The sequence below is a fragment of the Panicum hallii genome, chromosome 5 (genome assembly GCF_002211085.1).
Source record: "Panicum hallii strain FIL2 chromosome 5, PHallii_v3.1, whole genome shotgun sequence".
NCBI lineage: Eukaryota > Viridiplantae > Streptophyta > Magnoliopsida > Poales > Poaceae > Panicum > Panicum hallii.
Genome location: NC_038046.1, coordinates 13,873,013 through 13,898,731, shown reverse-complemented (window position 1 = coordinate 13,898,731; position 25,719 = coordinate 13,873,013). Strand labels below are relative to the sequence as shown.

The 25,719-nt window shown below is 43.7% G+C and overlaps 3 protein-coding genes and 1 pseudogene across 5 annotated transcripts; 3 read left to right on the top strand and 1 right to left on the bottom strand.

Annotated features, from left to right (window-relative positions):
• The first annotated feature begins 8,410 nt into the window (after window positions 1–8,410).
• On the top strand, window positions 8,411–13,458 carry LOC112893659 (GDSL esterase/lipase At1g28600-like). Of its 3 annotated transcripts, none has more exons than XR_003228874.1 (7): window positions 8,411–8,843; window positions 8,951–9,172; window positions 10,051–10,199; window positions 10,280–10,556; window positions 11,418–11,680; window positions 11,815–12,880; window positions 12,971–13,458. XR_003228874.1 is itself a non-coding variant. In XM_025961112.1 (7 exons), exons 1-7 carry the CDS (start codon window positions 8,561–8,563, stop codon window positions 12,992–12,994), a joined length of 1,257 nt encoding a protein of 418 aa, XP_025816897.1. In that variant the 5' UTR covers window positions 8,412–8,560; the 3' UTR covers window positions 12,995–13,458. The 3 variants fall into 3 exon arrangements, 2 of the variants coding, with proteins under 2 accessions (XP_025816896.1, XP_025816897.1); XM_025961112.1 differs by having other exon boundaries at window positions 8,412–8,843; window positions 11,815–11,853; XM_025961111.1 differs by having other exon boundaries at window positions 11,815–13,458.
• Window positions 13,459–15,712: 2,254 nt separating this feature from the next.
• On the top strand, window positions 15,713–17,583 carry LOC112895949 (GDSL esterase/lipase At1g28600-like). Its single transcript, XM_025963964.1, has 4 exons — window positions 15,713–15,730; window positions 16,295–16,526; window positions 16,628–16,846; window positions 16,937–17,583. Exons 1-4 carry the CDS (start codon window positions 15,713–15,715, stop codon window positions 17,581–17,583), a joined length of 1,116 nt encoding a protein of 371 aa, XP_025819749.1.
• A 2,437-nt stretch (window positions 17,584–20,020) lies between these two features.
• Window positions 20,021–21,397, top strand: LOC112891982 (annotated as a pseudogene).
• Window positions 21,398–22,978: 1,581 nt separating this feature from the next.
• On the bottom strand, window positions 22,979–24,168 carry LOC112892448. The gene is made up of 2 exons (XM_025959609.1): window positions 23,737–24,168; window positions 22,979–23,662 (listed from the first exon to the last, which is right to left on the bottom strand). Exons 1-2 carry the CDS (start codon window positions 24,166–24,168, stop codon window positions 22,979–22,981), a joined length of 1,116 nt encoding a protein of 371 aa, XP_025815394.1.
• Window positions 24,169–25,719: the final 1,551 nt, after the last annotated feature.

Genomic DNA, 25,719 nt, shown 5'->3' with positions numbered 1-25,719 from the left:
TTTCTATGGCCAACATGAGGATCTGTGTCACGAGTGCTAGAATGGTTAGATGGATCATGATGCCCTATCTTCTGCAACCTCCTTATTAGTGATTCTTTTGCTCCATGAGAACACTGAACTCAAGCTCTCGTGTCACGTCATTTGTTAAACATCTTTGACTTATGATCTATCTTCTTTGAGTCAAAGAGTATGCACATACCTGGGCCATCTCAAATTTTCTTCTACTCAATACTCACAGTCAGGTATTGTTGATTCATCTACCTATTTGCACTTGCCACTGATTCACATTTGCTTTGGTTATGCTCTACTAGACCTAAAACATCTTGCATTAGGAGAGATGATGGCATCCTTACCTGTACTCTCATGGGCACTCTACACACACCTTAGTTTACTGGCTTACTGCACTAGGTGTTGCTTGTGTAATTTCTCGTATTTTTAGCTGCACTTTTTATTTCCTTATTCCCCTCATGAGCTATCCAAGCTGTATTTTAAGTCTTATGGAGTGCTTCTTTTTTCCTGGTTACCGCCTTGAGGAAAGGGTACCAAGATATGATCCTTGATTTTGTTCTATCATGTCTGCCATTTCCTTATTTCCCATCTTGAGCGAACCAAGTTATCTTATTCTTTCCTCATGACGTGTGATTTGTTTGAGTGTTTGTTTTATGCATATACTCACCAATCACCATCTTCTGCTGACTGCAATAGATGAGGATCCACATTGTCAGTTTTCCCCTCACATATTATTTGTTCTATCTTTTTAGTGGCGGAGGCAGGATTGAGCCCCAGGGGGGCTCTCCTGTTCTTCTTCCTCCTCCCGCTTCCATGGGCATTCTTCTACTCACTCTTCGTATTCTCAGTTAGGACATTCAAACCAATGGGCCAGGGCAGTTCGCACAGAAACCAATTCTTTTTAATTTGGTTTTCTGATTTTATCTTACAACTATTAATTGATATTACAGGTTTTAACTTGTATGAGATGCAAGAAATATAGAATAATTTCATATAATTCACCTTATGTTTATAATTGGTTGGTGCCTTAATATTGCTCTTCTGGTTTGTTATATATAGTAACTCCCTAAGCTGTTATGTCAAGGAATGGGCAGGTTACTTTCTCCTGGTGATGCACAAGTGCAAGTTAATATATAATTATATATTGTTATCAGCTAATTGCATATATCGATTTTTACCAATATTATTCATTAATTTGACCTCATCATGTGAGTTTTCCTAATTTGTATCTAGGCATTACCTAACTGCACATTATTCATTAATTTGATCTCAATGTGTTTATAACAATTTCAGGTTACTTGTGGTGGTGAACTTGCTGTCCTCCACGCCCTCCGAAGAATCTGCTGAAGAAGGTTTATATCTGCATTTGCTTGATCTTCTCAACTTTGATCATTAGTAGATGAGTTATATTCTTCGGTAATTGGAATACTGATAAAAGTCGAACAAACTCGAAGGTCGATGGAGGAGGTATATGAGTTATATTCTTCGGTAATTGGTGATCTAAGAGTTGTATGACATGTTGTGTGTGGTCAATGCTTGATGTACGTGTAATGCTCAATGCTTAATGTGTTGGTTTCAGTTGATATCATCAAGCATCACGCTGCTGGAAGATCTGTTGATTTTTTATTTTTTTTTGCTTTTTTCATTTCAATATGATTACAGAGGCTATTCTTTCATTTATGTGATATTGTGTCTAATTGTATTATGTGTTCCCTGTACTCTGTGTATTACTGTAATTTGTTTTCATCGCCCGTAGCAATGCACGGGTACGAACCTCGAAATGTTAAGACTGAAACCTTGCAAATACATACATTTTAAACCTTGCAAATACATACATTTTAAACCTTGCAAATACATACATTTTATTAGTACTAGAAAATACTTAATGTTTTTTTATTGTTTCGGGTAGTGGAAATGGATCCTACGGACAACCAAGACGAGTTAATGCACGAGCTCATTTGTGGTAGTACTGGGCAAGTAGCTCCAGAGTTTCATGAGGATGAGAACGATGGCAGCCAATTTTTAAACTTGCATTATCATGGCGACCAGGAGCAAGATATTAGTGAGGAGGAAGAAGAAAATGCCGAGGAAGCCGAGGTATGAAATTTAGTGATTCTTCCAGGCATCAGGATAAACGTTTTGTCAATACCTGCCGTGACGTACACTAGTTGCTAGCAACCCGCTTGATAAATTTGCGATTCTTTCAGGCATCAGGATCGACGAGGCCTAAACGGAAACGTGGCTCCAAGAGGAAGATGGTAGGATGTACGACCATCACGGAGATCAATGAAGCAACCGGCGAGCCACTAGCCCCTGGTCAAATTAAGACGACCTTTGTAAATCAATTGGGATATCTTGTTAGGGAGAACGTCCCCATAAAGTACAAGCTTTGGAAGAGAAATAAAGTCTCTGATCGACCTGAAGATATCGTGCCAGATTCAGAGAAAGATTTGTTATGGAAAGAGGTGTCGTTGCACTTCAACTTTCCCCCAGGCAAAGCTGACAAAGTAAAGGGATGGGCATTTAAGAAGATGGCAATTCAGTTCGCCTCGTTCAAGAAAAAATTGGTGGCAAACTTTATGAACAAGGGCCTCACACCAGATTTTGATAAAGTCTGGAAGAAGCAACGAGAATGGTGGAATGAATTCGTGAATTACAAGCGCAGTGCTGACAGCATGGCAGCCTCGATTCAAGGCAAAATGAATGCTAGCAAAAAGACAAACTTCCATAGACTTGGGCCTGGAGGTTATAAGGTTGCTGTTCCGAAATGGGAAAAGATGGAAAATAATTTAATTGCAAAAGGAATCGTACCGCAGACCTTGAGTTGGCCCAAACGAGCAAGGTATTACTTCTATGCTCATGGAGGCACACTGGACCCCGACACTGGAATGTTTGTGACTAGCGACGTACTAAGAGAGGCTGCCCAAAGACTTGACGAGGCAATGAGGCGTACGGAAGAAGGAACCTTCCAGCCCAACAGAGAGAATGACGAGCTGACTTACGCTCTTGGGAATGCGGAACACACTGGACGGACCCGAGGCATGGGCGTAGTTCCGTGGAAATATGGCTTTTCCGGAGATCTCGAAACCTACCGAAGCCGATGCAGAAGCAAGGCAGTAGTGGCAGAGAAGATCTGTAGCCTAGAAAACCGGATAATGTCACTTGAGGCAGCAGTTGGGCAACGCTCGGATCAACCAGCTGCCAATGTGGAGTTCAGCACCCCTTCCCAGCGTCGTAGCAGTGTTGCTTCCACAGAGCACCCTGCTTTGGGTGCCGACAGGACGAGGGACCCCATCGACGATATTACCGTTAGGACCCAGTGTGAGCTTCTGGTTCTTTATGGGAAAAAGCTCAAAGTTTGTGCTGAGGGTTATGCGGAAGTCCAAGAAGAAGGCAGGACAATACATTGCCAGCCAATTCCTGAAGGATTCGCCAGAGTCTTTGTTGACCGAATTACTGAAGAACGCTGGGAAGACTTGGACCTCCCGATCCCTATAAGTCCTGAAGAAACAGAACTACAACATGCCGTACACACATGGATTGCGTGGCCAAAGCGCGACATAAGATTGGTGCAAGCAGCCACAGATTCCGCTCGGTGCTCAAGGCAAAGATCACCAACGCCACCTGATGACAGGAATCCTAGTGTTGGCCCACCTTCTCCACCGCCTGCACGGGACCCCAGCATGGATCCGCCATCACCAGCCGCACAAAGCGAGCCAATTTCGGCATCATCACCAGCCGCACAACAGAATCAGAGTCAGCGACAGAAGGCATACACGGTACCTTCGGTCCAGCCATCTCATAAGCAGCAAAGAAAGAAGAAAGCGAAGGCTCCACAAGAGAAAGAGGCAGAAGAATCGTTTCAAACCTTCTTGCTGAAGCGCAAGCTACTGAGGGAGGCTGCGAACAAGAAGCCAGAAATAGATCCGGTTGCGAAGGCACACTTCGTTAAATACTTCATTAAAGATCCCACCAAGGAGAAAGAAAGGGAGTCGGATTATGATCGGCAGATCAGAAAGTGCTACAACAACCCCAAGAATCGACGGATCAATGCAAAGACCGTCCCCCAGCTCGGAGAGCAGTCCAAACAATCGATCGCTTCGTTGATAGTGCCGCGTGAAGAATGTCCTGATGAATCAAGAGATCCGTTGACCATGGCTGGGATGATATTGCAAACTGATCTAACAAGGGCTCAATTGCTTGGGGAGGCCCTACAGGATGCCCGCGGCAGGAAAAAGTTTGTACTTGGTGAACCTTTGATATGGCCAGAGTTATTACCATTCCTACCAACGAGAATGGCCGAGTTACACAAATGGTATGCCGTGCAATCTAAAGCTAATCAATTAGAGATGTTCCCAGCCCGGATTAAAGATGAGCATTTCTGGCGGGGGGCAGGTGAAGTATATATCGAGTTTGAAGCACTTTACGATTTATACCATCAAGATGCCCTTGACAAGTCCCTCCTGAGTGTATGGTGCATGTGAGTATTGTCTCTCGTTTCATTATTTTTAGCCTTGTGTGTTGACTGATCCCCGTTTTTCTTGTGTCCCGTAGGTCAAAAATTCAAATTTGCCGAAAAAAGAACTTCCATAACGTCGGGTTCTTCGACCCCGATATTATACACGAGAAAACGGTAGAGCAAAGCCCTGAAGAAATAGTCAATATTATATACAGGGGGTTGCGTAAGAATAGCATGTGTCCCTTCATTCTCTTGCCATACAACCATCAGTGAGTCATTCTTTGTTAGCCTCTTGTTTTCAATCCCTTCTTATTAATAATACTATTTAATAACTATTTTAATCAACATTAATTGGTTATGCGTATGTATATGCACAGCTTTCATTGGATATTGCTTTGTATTCGGATTGAGGAGCACAAGGTCTTGGTGTACGACTCGTTAAGGCAAGATAAATCAAAGTACCAAGATCTCATCGAGGTGGTAAATACTGCATGGCATCGCTACCTCCGCAAACACATAGGCTTGCCCATAGGTGAAATCGAGCCTCTTTGTTGGGTGACTGATTTTCCGGTATGAATATACTCTCGCTACTAATGTCATTCGTAATAAACATCAGAAAAATTCTATATCTTAACCCACATTTGTCCATAGTGTTGGAGACAGGGACAAGGAAACAACTTATGTGGATACTACGTATGCGAGTGGATCAACACTTTTGCAAGTGAAAAAGGGCAAATGACAGTGGAGGCATTCAATGTACGTGAGCACAATCACATCTGCTCATCATTTTAATTCATTATCTTTTATTCTCATGTTTTTTCGAAAAATGTGACAGCATTGGCGGATGAAAGAAGAACTCATTGAAATGGCTCGGATCAGGGCAATTCAAGAAGCAATATGCGGATTCCTGCTCGATGAAGTCATAAATCCTAAGGGCGAATTTTATGGCGATGTCCGTACAAGCGTCGCCGAAAAAGATCCGACGACGGGGAATTTGATAAATTACTATAGTTGATGTTCTTACTAATTTGTAATATCTCAAGTACTTTTAAACTCCTAAGTGTTCCATACATGATGAATATATATATATAATATTAGTGTAATATGCTGTCCTAATATTACTGTGCAATGCAAAAAGTACGATTATGTAGTCGCATACGGTACAAATACGCATAGCCATACGTATAATGGAACGAAAAACGAAAAACAAAAGGTAAGAACATCAACCCTAAACCCTAAACCCTATACGTATAAAAACGAAAAATAAAAGGTAAACAAAAAAAAGATTTAGTGCCGGCCAGTTATACCAGCCGGCACTAACCTTGCTGCCAGGAGCCGGGCAGGGTCGGGCAAGTTAGTGCCGGCTGGATTAACAGACCGGCACTAACACGCGCCAGTTAGTGCCGGTCAATAAAGCCGGCACTAACGGCTGTCACGTTAGTGCCGGCCATTTAGTGCCGGTCACAGGGACCGGCACTAAGTCTCCCTGTGACCGGCACTGATGTGCCTTTCTCCGGCAGTGCTAGTTATACAGATTCTGCAGGTATGTTTAGTCACAAGTTTTATATATATATATATATATATATATATATATATATATATATATATATATATATATATATCATGTTGCTGATATATATATATATATATATATATATATATATCATGTTGCTGTTTTGGCATTTTTCTACACATGCTGCACAAATCAATAACATTTTTCTCTATGGTTTTTCTCCTTTTCTACTGCAATCATGCATTAGCATGTACAAAAACTAAACTCTTGTGGCAGATAATCAGACTTCAAAATTTATAAATTTTAGTCACATGGTTATCAAATGAAGAATGATAAACAATTCATCATTGAAAAATAACAGGTACAAGACTGCAGCTGGTTTGAAGTCCAGGAAGAAGGCAACCAGATTTGTTCTCAGCAACATCACGACAAATTAGTCCTGATTCATTCAGAATATATAAACTCAATCTGGCACAATGTGATTTTTAACCTCAGATTGCTTTTTTCCTGATTATTTTCAAAATCAGCTTTTGGCCTTACATAATAACACCATAAAGCTTTCGGAAACATGTAAAATCCAACTACTCCATCCTATGGTTTCCAGTCCTAGAAGAGCAATTTGTGTGCTTCCATGCCTTGATGTTCACACAATTAGAGTGCTTATTGTGGTTAGCTCTCGCACTCATATAGTAAATACTAATTGTGGTCTGCTGTCACACTCATATAGTAAATACTAATTGTGGTAAGAACATCAAAGCATGGAATCACACAAATTGAGTTCAACCCTATGCCCGCATATAGTAAAAGTGCGAGAGCTGACCTCAATAAGCTCATGTATGCTTGAATAATTTGCAGCTTTAGACAAGCAGTAGTTTAAACTTCAAACCTTATGGCCTAGTACAATCGTCCCAAATTATTCACAAGAAAAATCAGTGTGACGCATACTCAATTAGAATTTTTCAAACCCGAACCCAATGTACCCGATCGTTATTTCGAGTATGACGTCACGAAACCTAACTAAAGTTCGGGAAATTCAGATATAGACCTTGGTACCCGAATATCTCGAAATATCACGATATCCACTAAGTGACCTAGTAATATACAAGGTCAAGGCCCATCAAAAATTGACAAACCCTAGAGCCAAGCCAGACCCCACGTCCCAGTCCCCTTCCACCGCCACTCACCTCGCCACCCGAGTTCCGACCTGCACTCCACCCCAGATCCCAGCACCCCTACACCTGTAGTTGCGTGTGTCGCCACCGGCAGACGCCGCCCGCCGCGCACAGCACCTCATGCCCCCAGCCCGCTGCCCGCGCCGCTTCACCCCTACCCCAGCCGCTCGCGCCCCTCGCCACCCAGCGTCCCGCACAACTTCACCCCTATCCCCAGCCGCTCGTGCCCCTTGCCGAACACCACCCCTAGCTGCTCGTGCCCATGCACTTTGCCACCCATGCCCCCAACCGCCCCACATGGCCCAGGCCCTGCCACGCCTTAGACCCCGTGGCCCGCGCACCTACCAACCCTAGGCACCGCTCGCCGCCGCCGCAAGCATACATTGGGCAAATGGGATTACCCCACGCCTGAATTTTCAGGTATTCTTTTTTCTCTGGTGGATTTCAGGTAGCCATTTTCATTACGCGAATTACACTACCCGAATTACCCGAATGCAAGTGATCCTGAGTACAAGGATGATGTAATAGTTGGTAAGTGGATTATTTAGGAAATACCCGACGCACTGCTGGATTTTTATACCATTTGAGTAGCCTTGATCTGATTGTCATACTAAATGATGATTGAGTGATGCTAATAAGGCAGTTTAAATTGGCCCATTCCGCCATAACAACTACACGAAAATGAAAAGTTGGAAAAAGATTAGAGTTTGCATTGTGATTGTGTCACTGGTTCTGGCGGATGCTTGCTTATCTGGACAATTGGCACTTTTCCATTTGTTAACCTTTCATTGGCAATAGACCGAAATAAATGAATGATGTGAACCATCTAAAATAGACATACATGTATGTCGGTGCTTTTGATGCCGGTTGTGGAAGTGTGTTTGCTTTCTGGTTTGGGTCTAAGCCAGCCTCCGGAGTATGTGCTCCGTTGGCAGATCCACCAGGTCAGGCAGGCTGCCGTGCCGTACCTGAATCTTGGGTGCAAAAACAACGCATTTTACGTTGCCTCCAACACGTGGCGACGACTAAGTACCATTAACCCGCATTAACTAATTTAATCGATCATTTTAATTTATTGCTACCCATCATGTGTTGCCTCCTAGAGCTGTGCTGCGCTGTGCCGGCCAGTCCGGATGTGCACGCACGGCACGGCACTTGAGGAGACGGCCCCACCCCCACTGCCTTGCGGGCCACAGATTAGCTCGGGCCCACAAACGGTTAATGGAGTTGGCCGCCACGTGTCCATCCGTTTGCTTCCACTCACGACGTTTATAAAGCAGAGGGGTCGTCAGCCTTGTTCGTTCCTCTCCCAAATCAGACTTCTCGAAAATTGAGTTCAATTTCTTCTACGGCCGCCTCGACCTCGAGCAGCGCGGACCGAGGAGACCCCCCGGGGAAAGAGAGGCCATGGCTTCCTCTGCCCTGGGGAGAGCAGGAGGACGACTGATCTCACCTGTGGCGGCGGCGGCGGCTGTGGTGCTAATGGTGGTAGTAGCTGGGGCGGAGCCGGCGGCGGCGTGCTACCCGCGCGTGTTCAGCTTCGGGGACTCGCTGGCCGACACGGGCAACTTCCGCTACTACTACGGCAACAACTCCGGCGAGCCCGCGCTCCGGCCGCCCTACGGAGAGACATTCTTTCGCCGCGCCACCGGGCGCTTCTCCAACGGCCGCCTCATCCTCGACTTCATCGGTACGCTACACATGCCAAGCGATTCATCGGTCGATCAAATTAGCCTGAGCAGTAGTAGCAGTAACGATTTGAAATTTGGGGGCTCGGGATTTCGCGTGCGATTGCAGCGGACACCATGGGGCTCCCGTTCGTGCGGCCGTACCTGAGCGGGCGGCGCGCGGAGGACTTCGCGTGCGGGGCCAACTTCGCGGTGGGCGGCGCCACGGCGCTCGGCCCGGACTTCTTCCGCAACAGGGGTTTCAACATCGGCGACGGGAGGGTGCACCTCGACTTGGAGATGAAGTGGTTCCGCGACCTGCTGGACCTCCTCTGCCCCGGCGGCCGCTCCGGTATGGCTGTTCCCTTTTACCTTCTCCAATTCCATCCCCTCTCTTTGACCTGACCTTTCCAATTCCGCTGCTACTGGGCATAGAAGAAATTCTAGTGGTAAATGGGGAAAGCAGCATATAGCAAATTAGCAAAATTTAAGTTCCAAGTCTAGAAGGTGCGGGTGCACAGGTGTTGGCGATGGAACTTGAAAGGTGCGCGTGCGATGCAAAGATGTTGGATAAGAAACATTTGGATTGATTGGAACAAGGAAAGGGATAGGTAAACACTACGGAAAGTCATTTCGTGTCTGCTTGATTTATGAAAAACAAAAACTATGCTTTCAAATCCAAAAAGAAGAAATAGACCAGTGAATTGGATATTGGCAAAATAATTCATCGTTCATGCTAGCAACAACGAATGGAAGTTTAGTTGGATGGTATCAGTTCAATGCTAACTGACCTGTCCATATCAGTCGTTGTCCACAACCTGAAGTGAAATTGCAGCCTAAAAGTAGTACTATCAGCAGAGACGAGAGCAAATATTATTTTGCTTCATTTTCTTTTGGCACCTTAAATAAGCAATGTGCCGCAACAGAACCTGAAATAAACTGCTTATTAGTTACTAGTTTGGATTAAAGTCACAGTTATCAACTTTATCCAGCAAAAGACGTCTATTTTCACTCGACATAGCCTCCTAGCACAAGCAATCGATTGCTCTGCTAAGGGGAGCAACTACTTCAATAAATCTGACTAGTAATGCTACATAGTTCAATAGAACAGTAACTTGCTGCAAGCATGTCACTGCTCAACTACTACCGAAAGCTTTAATTCTGTTTCTTCCTTAGGATCTTCTTTATAGTGTGATTTTTACATGCTAATTAGAACCTTTTACTGCACAGGTTGCTCAGACATGATGAGCCAATCCCTTTTTTTGGTTGGAGAAATTGGGGGCAATGATTACAACCTACCTCTTCTCTCCAGAGTACCGATTGAGAAGATCCGCTCCTTCACACCAAGTGTTGTTGCCAAAATTTCTTCTACAATCACCGTGAGCATCTGTGTTTACTGTAGATTCTGTTCCTTCTGGCATCATCTACAGATAGTTACGCAAATGAGTGGAGTTTGCAGGAATTGATTGGGCTAGGAGCCAGAACTCTGGTGGTTCCAGGGAACCTCCCAATTGGCTGTGTCCCAAGATATCTATCGATTTTCAAGAGCGATAACAAAGAAGATTATGAGCCAGAGAGTGGTTGCCTCAGGTGGATGAACGAGTTCTCAGAGTACCACAACAAGCTTCTTGTGGAGGAGCTGGAGAAGCTGCGCAAGCTTCATCCTGGTGTATCTATCATCTATTCTGACTATTATGGAGCTGCAATGGAAATTTTCCTTTCCCCTGAACGATTTGGTGAGTTAAGATATTTGCCTTGTACTCCCTACTACTAAATCTAGTTTGTGTATGCTAGGAAGCGATTTTTAGACAATGAACTAATGCACACTTACTGATGCATCTTAAGAATGCAATGCGTTTTCTATGTTCATAAAAATAACAAAACGTCCTTTTTCACATTGGAATTCTGTGGAAAGTTCATGGTAGGCTTTTCGGTTCCTGCTTATGCCTTTCAGAAAGAATCCGAAGTGGAGCTGGATGTTAATATCTCCTGACTAAGCAGAAATACAAAAATCTAGCCATGGGTCTCCTGACTAAGCAGAAATACAAAAATCTAGCCATGGGGAAAATGCAATTTGACTGCCAAGAAACCTGTATAATTAGGTTTCTAGTGAAATACCAGTATTACAAATTATAAGCTTCCAGAATTTCCATCATGTATTATTAGCTCAAAATGGAATAAGATTAGAGCCCGGCCCTTAGATTATCTAGACTAAAATTTGAGGCCCTTTACCACCCGTATTATCATGTACAACTTGAATTAGTCAGCTAACACAGGTGGATTGTATCAGTTAACATAATTTAGCATTCTCTTCTACTTTTATTCATATCTGCATTGTTATAATGGTTAAAAACTTAAAATACAGTATGTGCAATACCTATAAACATAAACTGAAATTGAGTTTCAGATTTGACAAGTTTGGTTTCACTAAATAAACTGTCTAAGGTAGATAAATGTTGTTTAAGGTAGATAAACTGCCTTAGAAAATCCAAGATAAATGGGGCATAGTATCATTAAAAAAACATGTAGTATCATTTTGACAAATAATTTGAGTTCTTGGTGCTGCCTTGGTTAACGTTGCCATGGCTGGGGTTTAGGTATTGAGGAACCTTTGGTGGCTTGTTGTGGTGGAGAAGGAACATATGGTGTGTCTCCAGCTCTAGCCTGTGGATATGGGGAATACAAGGTGTGTGATAACCCAGATAAGTATGGCTCATGGGATGGCTTCCATCCATCGGAAGCTGCATACAAGGCCATTGCAATGGGCCTCCTTCGAGGAACATACACACAACCGTCAATTGCTTCCACCACCAGTTCGTGTCCAAAGCTTACTGAGCTGGCCTCCTCTGTTGAATACAAGGTTCTCTACGATTTGTAGTTCTGTAGCTACATTCAGTTTTGACTGTTACAGAAATACATGTGTTTAAATATTTTTTTGGACTCGGACAGTATGGTTAAAGTTGTAATGATTTTGATATTTTTGCCTGATTACAGAGCCGCGGTACTGTACTGCACTTCACGGCTGTTGCCCAAGTAATTGGTTGGGTTTTGTTTTACCTTTTCTTTTTTTAGTCACAGGTTACCATTGTTCTTCAACTACTGCTCAAGTTGTGTCTTCTTTATCGTTTTAGATTTTATATATGTATAGTACTACTAGCGCTAAGCGTCCTCTCTTCTGTATAGAGCTAGAGCTAGTGGTGGGGTATTTAACAACTTCCCATACTGATTGGATGAGTGGTGAACAATTTGCCACTGTCAGATATTCACATAACCCGTTATTATAAGGAAAGGGTACAGATTCTTTGATCATCTTGGCTGGTTCAACAGAGATGTCTATTCTGTCCATCCCTAAATTTATGAGTTTGTTTTAAGTCAAACTATCCTATTTTGACCGAATTTATATAAAAGAATAATAATATTAACAACAAACTATCCTAAATACATTATGGAATATATTTTTTGTACTTTACTTCTTTGATGCAGTAGATGTTACTATTATTCTTTATTTAATTCATCAAACCTAGGATAGTTCGACTTAGGACAGAATCAGAAAGAAGTACTTGTATCTATGTATGAGGTTGCATTCGTTTCCGTTTCATGTTTTCTTGTAAAGTGACAAGGAAAAGTCTATGCATAATTGCACACTAATGATTTTTTACTAGGCAGCTACGAAGAAGGTTCCGCACGTGACCAACCTCCTTTCTCTCCTAATCGGTTATTAGTTATGCTCATAATTAGGCCCATCACTAATAAAAGCATGGTTGGTTTGCACTGTGCCAATCCCATCCTAGCCACCCCCCCCCCCAAAAAAAAAACCTGAATTTCCTTCTATCTTATCTCATTCGCATAATCTGAATCCCAAAAACAAATATTTGTATCCATCTATTCTCAGGCATTAATTTGGTTGGTGATGTTTTAACACATGAAGGTATGCATCTCATAATTTTTGCTTTTCTTAGTTTGAAACTATACTATATACCGCTTCTAGTTTCTTATCCATACCGCAATCATTGGAATGATTCTCAACCAATCCAATATCTGTGCTATATCTACTTCCATTGTAAGTCAATGACACTACTGCTGCAACCAATTGTTATCTATTTTTTTAGTTAGGCTATAGCTATTGATATAAATCTCTTGTTGCTCGTAGGCAATATCCAGTAACATCCAATGAAGTACAAGAAGAAAATATTGAGGATAACAATGAATTTGTTACTGAGGAGATAGAAGATGAGTGTGATGACCAAGTTGCAGAGGCAGACTTGGTACCCCCTGAGCCAAAGAAGGGAATGATTTTTGACACTATAGATTATGCTTTTACCTTCTACAAGAGAGATGCTAAAAGAAAGGGTTTCATTATTTGGAAGAAGAAGCTCCTGAACTGGTTATGATTAAAAGGTTATGCGATGCTAAACGCTCACCTGCAACAGACAAGGCAAAGGTTCAAAGGTTCAGTACTCAAAATATGCATTCAAGTCCAATCCGGCAATCCCCTGCAACAATGGACTGTCCAGCATATTCATGCATGATCTCAGTCCTGGCATAATCCGCTTATCTTATTTACACGAGAGCATAATCATGCATAGTCCTGGCAAAGTAATGTTTCTTAGATATCAAAGAAACTTGATTTACATGCAATGGAAAGACTGCTAGTTGAAGAGTAAAATGCACCGCCGGCCCTCAAACTTGGCTCGGGGTGTCATCCCGGTCCCCAAACTTTCAAAATGCACATTCAGATCATTAAACTTACTAATTGTATCATGTGAGGTCCAAATAAGCTAAATTGAAAGTTATATAATTTGTTCAAATAAAAAATTATACGCATAAAAATAATTCATACCAATTTACTTGTACAGATATATTCAAATAATAGATCTGTATAGAAAAATTGTAAAACAAGAAACTTATATGATCAAATTTGTAAAAGATAGAAAATAAAAAAGGATAAATTTTGGAGGAAATATTGGCAAAGAAAATATTCACATAAAGTTTTGAAATAAAATTTTGAATTCTTTTGAAAATATAAGAGTTCAGCAGAAAATTTTAAAAATAAAATTTGGACCCATATGTAAGCTCCATATAAGTTGAATACTTTCACTTTATAACTTAAAAATAATGATTTGGACTTCATGTGATATGATTAGCAAGTTTGAGGATCTAAATATGCATTTTGAAAGTTTAGGGATAAGGATGGCACCCCGGGCCAAGTTTGAGGGCCGGCGGTGTATTTTACTCGTGAGTTGAATGACAGCAGGAATTCATGTGAAAAGTAATTTCAACTATGTTTTGTGCAAGCTGGCATAGCACCATGTGACAATCAGTTCTTTCGATTAGCATGCTGCTTGATCGAGCTTCTGCCCTATCAGGAACTATGCAGCTTGGTAGCCAACCAAAGTCTAATTGCTGTGACCATGTTTCCTTTGGTAACTCCTTTTGTTCTCCGTCGCACAATGAAATTTGCTACTCATGATTTTTTTTTGTCTTAAACCATTCTAGTAGTAGGTGAACAAAGAACCCACTTAGACCACCCAGATTCGAGAATCACTTAGAACTAGGTGAACTTGCCTAGCTGAATTCTCCTTCTACCATATCCTTAATACATCATGGACGTCTTTATGATCCATGTTTGTTTGTTTTGCCCAAATAGCGTATATGTTCAGCCCCATAGCGTGTTTGATTGGGTTAACATGATTTATCTTCTTCTTGTCATACTTTTTTATTCTGCTAATATGGTTCAATATCTTCATGAATTTTCAAAATGTTCATGAATATCTTCTTCAATTTATTTACAAGAAGCTACACTGTGCCTTCATAGTTCATAGCAGTATCTTCTGAACAGGAATTAAATCAAATAGACAGTACCCGTGTCATTACTCAACAGATCTTGAGTACTATATGCAGGCAAAGTTCCTTTTGGTAAGTCACAATAAGCAACACTGATTTTGGCTATCATCGAAGATACTCCCAAAATATCATGATATTTGGCTTGGCTACTTAGTTAAGGCAAGAATTCAAACAACCATCCATACTGTCGACGGCCAGTATATATGATATATCAATGTCTTTCCTTGTATGATTACTGTACAGGCAAATTCCTTTTTGGCGCCAATCACTCAAGATACGCCCAAAATACCATGATATTTGGCATGTGGCTAGAAGGAAGTGAGGCAACAATTAATAAAATTTAAACAACCCTCAATACGGCCTGTTGTACAATGTATTTGCTTGGTGATTTATTAGTGTACTTAGAGGGCTTTCATCCCTTAGTACTATCGATAATTCTCGACATACTCGATTTCAAACTTGTACTATAAATTCTTCCAAGGAGCTCACATCTCTAGAACACAGCCTGTAAGAAGTAGGAACTCATCTTCTGTCACAATCATCTCCCTGCCTGGATTTCGCCAGCGTCAGTAGCTAGTATATACTCCAGTAGCAGTGTTCTGATGGGGAGTGCCATCCTCCTCGTCTCCGTCGTCCTCCTGCTCAGGGCCTGCTAAGCTAGAATTCTTGTAGCTTCCCGTCAAGGAAAAAAATGGATACCGAAAAATTCTAACAGGTCCTGAGAGGAATTGATAGAATCTTTTGGGAACAAACTATGCAATAGATATACTCATCGGGGCTGTATATATCACACTTAGGTATTTTTTCCCTTCTCCACACCGGCCGGACCGATCTGCCACCGCCCCGCGCCCGCAACCTCCGCCAGGCCAACCTGCCACTCCCGGCCTTCCTTTCTCAGCCCGGCAATGGAGATCCCCGGAGCCCAAATCTCAAACCCCAACCCTGAATCCTAACCTCGCTGGAGATCTCGCTGAAGGTGTAGAAGAAGCTCGCCGGAGATCTCGCTAGATCATACGGGCGCAGATCGATGACAGACGGAGGCAATCGGATGAATAAAAATTTGAGTGCGGAGGGCGGAAGAAATGATCGGGTGTCATTTATCTTTCCCGTTTCTAATTCTTGCAGTTCGTACAGTGGGAACTGAACCTTAGTGTGTTGCCAAATATTCCGTTTCTAATTCAAGGGTACGGTCTAGGTTTTCAGTACTTGAGTTGGCAAATATTCATATGTTGCCATGCATGCCACTCTGATCGATTCATATATTCTGGAATTAATTAATTTTCACCTATGCATGCTTTGACTCCATATATAGCATATGTATATATACCTTCCAAATTTAGTTCTTCAGAATATCGGCAGGAAATAAATGTTCCAGTAACGTTAGTCAAGACGAGTTAGCATTCAAATCCGTCCTTCAGCAAGCAAGCGCTGCATATCAGTTCATGCCATCTTTTCAACGCGGCAACCGTATATATATACCTGTGGAGATAGATTTATATACGTATAGCACACATCACGCTATATTGATGTTTCTTGTTAAATTTGAGCACAAAAACGCTATAAATTAAGGTGGCGAAATTAAGCAAGTATACTATCGTTCCCTGTTGAGATCGAGATGGGGATTTTCAAGTGCCTGTCCGCCTTGCTCGTCTCTGCCGTCCTCCTGCTCAACCTCCCCCCGGGTTGGTGCGGCTGCTACAAGCGCATCTTCAGCTTCGGCGACTCCATCATCGACACCGGCAACTTCGTCCACATGTCCGGCAACGGCTCGTCCCGGTACAAGGAGCTCCCCTACGGAATGACGTTCTTCAAGAACGCGACCGGCCGCATCTGCGACGGGCGTGTCCTCGTTGATTTCTACGGTGAGCACTACGGCGGCCGCATGATATTCATCTAATTTCTTCTCCGGCCTAAACCATGCGCGCCTCTTTCCATTCCCTGTTCACCGTCAACGACATTTCAGCGCAAGCGTTCCAGCTGCCGATGATACCGCCGAACCTGCCGGAGCAGGACTCGGGGCGCTTCCCGAACGGCGCCAACTTCGCCGTGGCCGGCGCCACGGCGATGCCCCCGGCCTACTACCGCAGGTGGAACCACAGCGTGCCGATGCCGCACAGCCTGGGCGTGCAGATCGGCTGGTTCAAGGAAATGCTGCAACGCCTAGCTCCCGGGGACGACGACGGTAATACATACCACATGCCTGTAACAAGTGCGTATTCTTCTTGCTCGGTCGATCGATGATGCTCATCTCATGATTCGTTCACTGTGTCAGGTGCTAAGATCAGGCAGCTTCTGAACGAGTCTCTGATCGTGCTGGGCGAGATCGGCGGCAACGACTACAACTTCTGGTTCTGGTTCGGCGATGCCGCCAAGCCTCGCGAGCAAGCGAACCAGTTCATCCCGGACATCGTCGCGTACATAGGCTCCTCCGTCCAGGAGCTCATCGGCCTGGGCGCGAGGTCGATCTTGATCCCGAACAACTTCCCCATCGGCTGCGTGCCGTCGTACCTGAGCATGTTCTCCGGCAGCAGCAACCCCGCGGACCTCGACGAGCACCGGTGCCTCCGGTGGTTCAACGACTTCTCCACGCGCCACAACCAGGCGCTGCGCGGCGAGGTCGGCCGGCTCAAGGCGCGGAACCCCGGCGCGAAGCTCATCTACGCCGACTACTACGGCGCCGCCATGGAGCTCGTCAAGCACCCGGGCAGGTTCGGGATCGGCAATCCCCTGGTCGCGTGCTGCGGCGGCGGTGGACCGTACCACACGGGCGCGGCGTGCGCCAGGACGGCCAAGGTCTGGGGCGACCCGAGCGGCTTCGCCAACTGGGATGGCGTGCACATGACGGAGAAGGCGTACCAGGTCATCGCCCAGGGAGTGCTCAACGGCACGTTCGCCGACCCGCCATTGCTGAGTTGCTAGGAACAATTCTTGGTGTGGCTGAGAGAATTGTACACCTGTGAATTCGCAGAAATAATAATGTCTGCGTAGTTTCTGGGAAGCAAGGAGCCTTATTATTAGGTGTCACTCTGCTCTATGATATTTAGCCAAATCAAACTTTTTTATCATTTCAGAAAACAATGAAGGCTGTCTCGAGAGAGGGTGACAACTTTGTTAAATACCCCAGTGACCAAAAGCATAACATCATGCTGCCTTTATATTGTCCAAATATTGTTGGCAGGGATACGTTGGTAGGTTCAAGGTGATTTTCAGCTCGTTAAGCCGAGCAAGCTCGTTATCAAACGAGTCTTAACGGGCCGAGTTGGCTCATCATCCACCCCTAGTTCAAGTCCCCTATCCAACAAAAGTGACAAAATCAATGAGCTTATGCAAGCCTTAAGAAGCTGTATTTTGACCTTTTCTTTTCTCTTGCAATATCTTAGCAATTGCTATTAAATTCAATATCACGTTAAAGTTCCTTTGAATATAAATGTATTGATGCAACTACTAAATACTACATATGTATATAATTTGAATAATCGTTGGTCAAATTTTGCAAATTTGAAAAAAAATCCAAATTGAACAGTCTTGCTTCTTCTTTATCCCATCTACATACAATGCCACTTAAACCCAAACAAAGTCAGGTTTGAAAACTATTTTGTCCTTAGAAACTATGAATACTACACAAAAACACAACTTGAGAACATAATATTTCTACAATTATGTATCACTATCTACTATAATTTTAGTGATGGCAATCTTATTGATATATATATATATATATATATATATAAATCAATTGATGATACTTGATTGATTCAGATTGTACGCGTGTTTGCCGCAGCGGCAGTGCCGCCATGACATGTGGAGAGCCAGGCACTTTTGCGAATTAGGTGACTACACGTGCCGATGCTCTATAGCCCATGTGGTCCACCACATCACTACAAGTTTCTCCTATCCGTTTCATCCCGACCTCGACTCTATAATAGACACTACTAGCACATTATCGCTAGACCAAAACGATGGCCCTGAGGAATAACACTAGGGAGGTAGTGCCTCTGAGGAGAACAATGGGGGTGAAGGATGCCCACCTGAACTTATTGGTTGCAATAAGCTCTGCGATGAAGCACAACCCTTACGAACTTGTGCGGGGGCACTAGCTTGGCATGCCACAGAGTACAACCCTTACAAACTTCATGAGCATATATAGCAAACGGCACCTAAAGAAGTCGTCCGTGCCACTAGGGCTCCACCCTAGTTCCCCAACATGCTTTTGAGGACAACACTGCTCTAGAAGAAAGGTAAAAGAATCTTTGTGAATAGTTTGCCGAACAATATGCTGAGAATTCGTGATCCTGACATTTTCTTTTCAAAATGCATATAGGTTGAAAGTTGCAATTTCTTAACTAGAAACCAAACTTGCATTCCATTGGATCCAAAGTTTAATTTTGTTTGCGGCAAGAACCATATATTCGGACAATTTTCCTATAGAGAGTTTTTTGCAGAAATTTTCTTATTTCCACATTGAAAGGAAAATTCATCAAGTAGAAAGTAGCATTGCTTGCATTCAAACTCTAGTTATTTTTGCTTCAATTAGATTTCTTTGCGTCAAACTACATGACATGTAAACTGAACTTTATTCCGTGGGCAGGTGCTCAGGGTTTCATCAATTAATAAATCCTGCTAGGGAATATACCTAAGGATAGTATTGTTCTGAAGCTATTTAATCTTTCTCCCATGTCACTACTGCTAGATATCTTCTGAAACTATTTTTCGGCCCTGTTTGCATGTTTGGATTCAATAGCAAATCATGTCAGAGATCTTCGAATTGATTCTTGATAGTATGCCCAGTGCTGGACAGAAATGTTCCATAAATGTTAGTAGTGAGAGCATCAAATCTCTACTTCAATTCCTTTTACACTGATCTTTCTTCACATAAATGTTAATCATTTTGGACCAATGCTGATATTTTCTACTATGTCTACACTGATGGAGTGTAGACATAGTATATATATATATATATATATATATATATATATATATATATATATATATATATATATATATATATATATATATATCTTCTGGAATGATTTTTAACATGTGATTGCATGTTCTGACTCCATAGGATAAATATCTCCTTTCAAAGGGGGAAAAAAACTCCACAGCATATCATGTTATATCTTTTCAGATACTTTTCAGTTTTTTCAAGATTATGGACATGGACAAATGTTCCATAAACGCTAGTGATCATTTAAATCTTTCTCCTTCAATTTAATAGTGCATTCATATTTGTAGAGAGGTTCAGTGGGATGAGGATACTAGATAGCTCACATTTCTCACTGCTCAAGACTTCTATAAAAGGTGGTCGAAGGAAAGCCATCTGGAGAAGTGCAGAACGAGAGATAGCTGTTCAGAGATGGCGAGCTTCAGCTGCCAGCACCGTTCCGTCTCCCTGCGCGTCTTCCTCGTCTCCGTCATCCTCCTGCTCAACGCCCCAACTGGGCTGTGCGGCGGCTACAAGCGCATCTTCAGCTTCGGCGACTCCATCATCGACACCGGCAACTTCGCGACTGGCCCGTTAATGGAGTTCCCATTTGGCATGACCTACTTCAAACGCCCCACCGGCCGCATCTGCGACGGCCGTGTCCTCGTCGATTTCTACGGTGAGTACCACGCACAACAAAGGATCCGTCTGTGCAAGGCATAGCGCGACTGTGTTCACCGTCACCGCAACGCATTCTTTCAGCTCAAGCGCTCCAGCTGCCTCTTCTACCACCAAACCTGCCGGAGAAGGACACGGGGCTGTTCCCGAACGGCTCTAACTTCGCCGTGCTCGGCGCCACGGCGATGCCCAAGGACTATTTCCGCAGGTGGAACCACAACCTGCCGGGGTGGTGTCGCCTGGGCATGCAGATGGGGTGGTTCAAAGATCTGCTGCACCGGATTGCTCCCCGAGATGGTGGGTAACTTACTACTATTGTTCCATTCCATACACCGCGTCCATGCATGTGTGCTGTGCCCAGCCTCAGTTGATCATCCATTGCGCTGCACGGATTATGCTGTCAGATGCCAAGAGGCAGATCCTAAGCGACTCTCTCATCGTGCTGGGTGAGATCGGCGGCAACGACTACAACTTCTGGTTCAACGGCGTTAGACCTCGCGAGGTAGCCGGCCAGTTCATCCCGGACACCATGGCAACCATAGGTTCTTCCATCCAGGTGGTGCCTGCTGCTTGCATGCTCATCATCATCATCCACTGTCGTACAAATCCTGATCAGATTTTAATGGATCTTGCTCGCATTTTGCAGGAGCTCATCCGCATGGGCGCGAAGACGATCCTGGTCCCGAACAACTTCCCCATCGGGTGCGTTCCGGATTACCTGAGCCGGTACAGGAGCGGCAACCGCGCGGACTACGACGAGCACGGGTGCCTCCGGTGGTTCAACGACTTCTCCCAGCGGCACAACCGGGAGCTCCGCGGCGTGGTCGCCCGGCTCAGCGCGCGGAACCCCGGCGTGAAGCTCATCTACGCCGACTACTTCGGCGCCGCCATGGAGTTCGTCAGGGACCAGCGCAGGTTCGGCATCGGCGACCCCCTCACCGCGTGCTGCGGCGGCGACCAGCAGCCGTACCACACGAACAAGGGGTGCGACAGGACGGCCAGGATCTGGGGCGATCCGCGCGGGTTCGCCAGCTGGGACGGCATCCACATGACGGAGAAGGCGTACGAGGTCATCGCCCAGGGGGTGTCCACGGGCCCTTCGCCAACCCGCCATTGCTGAGGACCTGCTAGAATTCTGTCTGGCTGCAGCAAAGAACTAATAAGATGGCCCGGGCAGATTCCGCGGGGATTTTGTTCTTTGTTGCAGCTGAGACTTGTAAAGCTTTTGGAATTTCCGAAACATGTAGGCACCGATAGATTTACATAAATAAAAGATGGTGATTTTCTGGATGGTAGAGAAGATGATATTTCGCCCTGTCAAAAGTTATCCTCTACATTAGGGTTTTTTTATTACATCCTCTAACGTTCTCGGAAAAATAAATGGGCCATGTTATTCTCTCCTTTTCTGTCTCTATTTTTTTTTTGAAGGAAGAAGCTCTCTCTCAATCTTCCGTTGGGCTCTGTTCTTTCTTCTATCTCTAAAAAGATAAAGGTTTGTTGGGTTGCAAACTCTATCTCAGCCCATGAAGCACCGGTGAACCAGGCCGAACATCATGCTTGGCCAGACCACCGGCCACCCCTGATTGGTTGTCTTCCCGGCAGAGCCTGGCTCGCACCAGGGAGCCAGGCCGGCAAGGGCCAGGATGAGTGCATGCAAGAGGGTCATGATTGGTTCCCTTCCCAGCTCAGCCAGGTTCTCGGGAGATGGTGTATTGTTGCATGGTTGCACACAGATTTGAAATGGGAGATACAATACTAGTTTGATTGGTTGCCTAGGTACAAGCTGTTGTAGCCACGTCTTGCATGCAGATGGTGAGGTTACCACCTGCTTATCTATAAGGCCAAATAACAGCATACTTGAAGCAACTATTGCATACATTTTCAAACTAAGAATAAATAATGATTATAGACTAAACTAGTATTATTGCAGCCTCAAGTGGTAAGAATACCACCATGAGTTTACACAACTAAGCAATTTTCTAAAAAAGGAAGATGATACAAATTAAAATAAAAATGATTAGAGCTTGAGCTAAGATTATTACATCTTTCCAGAAACTACTTTTAGTTGGATGCCTAACTCCTCTACTAAACTCCATCTTTTCATCGCAATAAAATGCTGCAAAAGCATCATCTTTAGACTTGTATCCCTTGTAACACGCTCCCTTGTATCCATTCACTTGAGCATGGCATGCCTCCCAGCTGGAGAAAACTCCAGTTTGCCGCCCGCAAAAAACCACGTACCATGTCATTTCTGGAACATCATTGGTATATGGGCATCAACTCAGAACAAATGAGCAAAAGCCATCAGCTCAGAACAAATGAGAAGAAAATAATCATCATTGGCAAAAGGGCATCAGCTCAGAAATAATGACAAGAAAATAATGATCATTGGCAAAAGGGCAACGACTCAGAACTAACAGAAGCAATAATCATCATTGGCAACAAGGCATCAGCTCAGTTTTTGCCACAGCAATAGCACATTACAAATCCATCAGAATAGCATAAGTTTCAGAATAACATCACAAGTTTTTGCCACTAATTTCTATGCTGGCCAAATATACATATATAGATATATAAGTTGCCACTAGTAGATGCAACGGAATAGCACCAGGGAGAACCAGAAAGTGAGAATAGCACCAGGGAGAACCACCATCTGAAAGCAGCAGCCTGGCAAGAACCATCAGGTAGAGGAAGCATGGGAACAACACCAGCTCAGCCCATAAATGAAGCCAGCAATAGATATGGCAATATTAGAGCAAACCTAAATGGGAGGCACCTCGACAGCACAAGCCTGACCCCCACAAAAGCACCAGCCATCAGTATAGATGGCACCAAAAGTTGAAGCAACAACCACTGGCAATAGGCCACCTGCGGATAGTAGTGCTTGGCCAAGAAAGTTTTCAGCCACAGCATACGATGTGACTGATTCATCTTGACAAAAGCACCCCCCTGAGCCCTGTTATCCAGAAGGTGAGAATAGACCATAATCAGGGCCTCCTCGCTAAAGCCGGGCATGAACATGACAGCCTCGTATAGGTCAGGATGCTCATCTTGCGCCTTGGTCTCACGAATAGCATCAGCTACATTGTTAACAGCAGCAGCCATGCCAGTCATGATAGTGATGTCCTCGTCACTTAAAGAGGATCTCTTCCTCTTATTGCCAGCCACAGAACCACTACCACCCCCACCTCCTTCCTGTTTTTTCCCCACCTCTTCAAACAGCTTGCCAATGTCATCTTCCAGATGCTTTAGAGAGCTCTTAGTAAAATCAGAGAGGGAGCCCAAAGCCTCATTAGAGCCCATGACAAATTTACCAGTGGCACACCCAGTGCCAAAGATAACTTCCATGTGCTGGTAGTTCTCAATTGGCTTGTTAAGCAGATCAGCATCCCTGGGTGTGCCTAAGATTATGCATTAGTTGGATAAGAGAGTGTGAAAAAAGTATTGTCTAACTGAACTGCATTAATCCTATATACCTTGACATGCCCCTTGTAGTGCTCCTCTTCTAAAGTTATCATGAAGTTATCCTCATCCCACAAGGACCCACTAAGCTCTCTAAGCTTTGTCACCCTCATCCACCTCTGCCTCCATTTGCATAAGTGATTGTACACTTGCTGTCCGGTGACCTTGTTGCTAGTGAACTCTTGAAGATCACTGGCAACTTGGTTGAAGTGGACCTCCTTAAAGCCTTTATCAGTCCTAACACCAGTGGAGATGAGAAGGCAGAAGCGGCGAAGCACAAATGAGGACATGACAGTGGTCCACCTCATGGCTTGCCTCCCTGGCTGCCCAGCGGCAACAGCAGCAGCAGCAGGCTGGCCACCATCATGGCCGATGGCGTCAACAGCTGCAGCTATCTGGCTACCAGCCCGGGCAAGAGCAGCAGGCATTTCCTGTTCCATGTCCTAAGGATAATGTTCCAACCAAAATCAGAAAAATAGCACAAATAACATCACAGCCGAATGCCCAATTGCCTTAGAAAAATAGCACAAATATCATCACAGCTGAATTCCCAATTGCCTCAGAAAAATAGCACAAATATCATCACAGCTGAATGCCCAATTGCCTCAGAAAAATAGCACAAATATCATCACAGCTGAATGCCCAATTGCCTCAGAAAAATAGCACAAATATCATCACAGCCGAATGCCCAATTACCTCAGATTAATAGAAAGTAATAGCATCATTGCAAAAATACCCAATTGCCTCAGATTAACAGAAAGTAATAGCATCATTGCAAAAATACCCAAATGCCTCAGAAAAATAGCACAAATATCATCACAGCCGAATGCCCAATTACCTCAGATTAATAGAAAGTAATAGCATCATTGCAAAAATACCCAATTGCCTCAGATTAACAGAAAGTAATAGCATCATTGCAAAAATACCCAAATGCCTCAGATTAATAGAAAGTAATGGCATTATTGCAAAAATACCCAAGTGCCTCAGATTAACAGAAAGTAATAGCATCATTGCAAAAATACCCAAGTGCTTTAGATTAACAGAAAGTAATAGCATCATTGCAAAAATACCCAAGTGCTTCAGATTAACAGAAAGTAATAGCCAAGTACTGATACAACAATAAGAGAGTACAATATTACTAGTATATTATCAGAATCAAACAAAGTACTGATACAGCAACAGAATCAGAATCTAAATATGAGACATGCCCCTTTTTGCCCACATTTGATTGGCCCATACATCTCTAAGTGCAGTCCAGGCAGAATTGTCGTCCATGTGAACTCCGTGGCCATTGGTTGAGTTATTGTTGGGCACCCATGTAGACTCAGCAGGGATAACCTCATCTACACCATGGCCAAGTATCCAGTTATGTAAAATGCAACATGCAAGCACCAACTTCACTTGTGTCTTGTATGGATGAAACGGTTTGCTGTCAATTATACGAAACTGATTTTTGAAACCCCCAAAGCCCCTCTTGATGGTTACTCTCAGACTAGAGTGCCTCAGATTGAATAACTTCCTTGCATTGGTTGGATAATTTCTACCACCATACTCATTTAGGTGATATCTAGTGCCCCTGTAGGGAGGTAGAAAACCAGGGCGACATGCGTATCCAGCATCAACTAGATAGAATTTTCCTATAAAAATTGTAAACATGTATTAGGTCTATTGGATCTAACTTGCATTTTCAATATAGTTGACCAATTTGTATATAGTTACCTTCTGGGATAACTAATCCATCATGTCTCTCTGGAGCATCAGCTAGTATGGTAGCATCATGGGCTGACACCTCCCAACCAGCCAATACATAGGTAAATTTCAAATCAAAGTCAATTGCAGCGAGCACATTCTGAGTAGGGTAGTGCTTCCTTCCCCGGAAAGCAGCTTGCATCTTTCTTGGGACTCTAGCATGAATATGGGTTCCATCTATTGCTCCCACACAATCCTAAAAATCAATGGCCAAATTGTTTGTTACAAATTAAGTTAAATTA

Coding starts and splice junctions, on each gene's coding strand:
- LOC112893659 (XM_025961111.1), top strand. CDS start 8,561: ATGGCTTCCTCTGCCCTGGGGAGAGCAGGAGGACGACTGATCTCACCT. Junction 8,844..8,950: donor CCTCATCCTCGACTTCATCG/GTACGCTACACA, acceptor GTGCGATTGCAG/CGGACACCATGGGGCTCCCG. Junction 10,557..11,417: donor CCTTTCCCCTGAACGATTTG/GTGAGTTAAGAT, acceptor GCTGGGGTTTAG/GTATTGAGGAACCTTTGGTG.
- LOC112895949 (XM_025963964.1), top strand. Junction 16,527..16,627: donor TGTCCTCGTTGATTTCTACG/GTGAGCACTACG, acceptor ACGACATTTCAG/CGCAAGCGTTCCAGCTGCCG. Junction 16,847..16,936: donor AGCTCCCGGGGACGACGACG/GTAATACATACC, acceptor TCACTGTGTCAG/GTGCTAAGATCAGGCAGCTT.
- LOC112892448 (XM_025959609.1), bottom strand. CDS start 24,168: ATGGAACAGGAAATGCCTGCTGCTCTTGCCCGGGCTGGTAGCCAGATA. Junction 23,663..23,736: donor AGGGGCATGTCAAGGTATAT/AGGATTAATGCA, acceptor ATCTTAGGCACA/CCCAGGGATGCTGATCTGCT.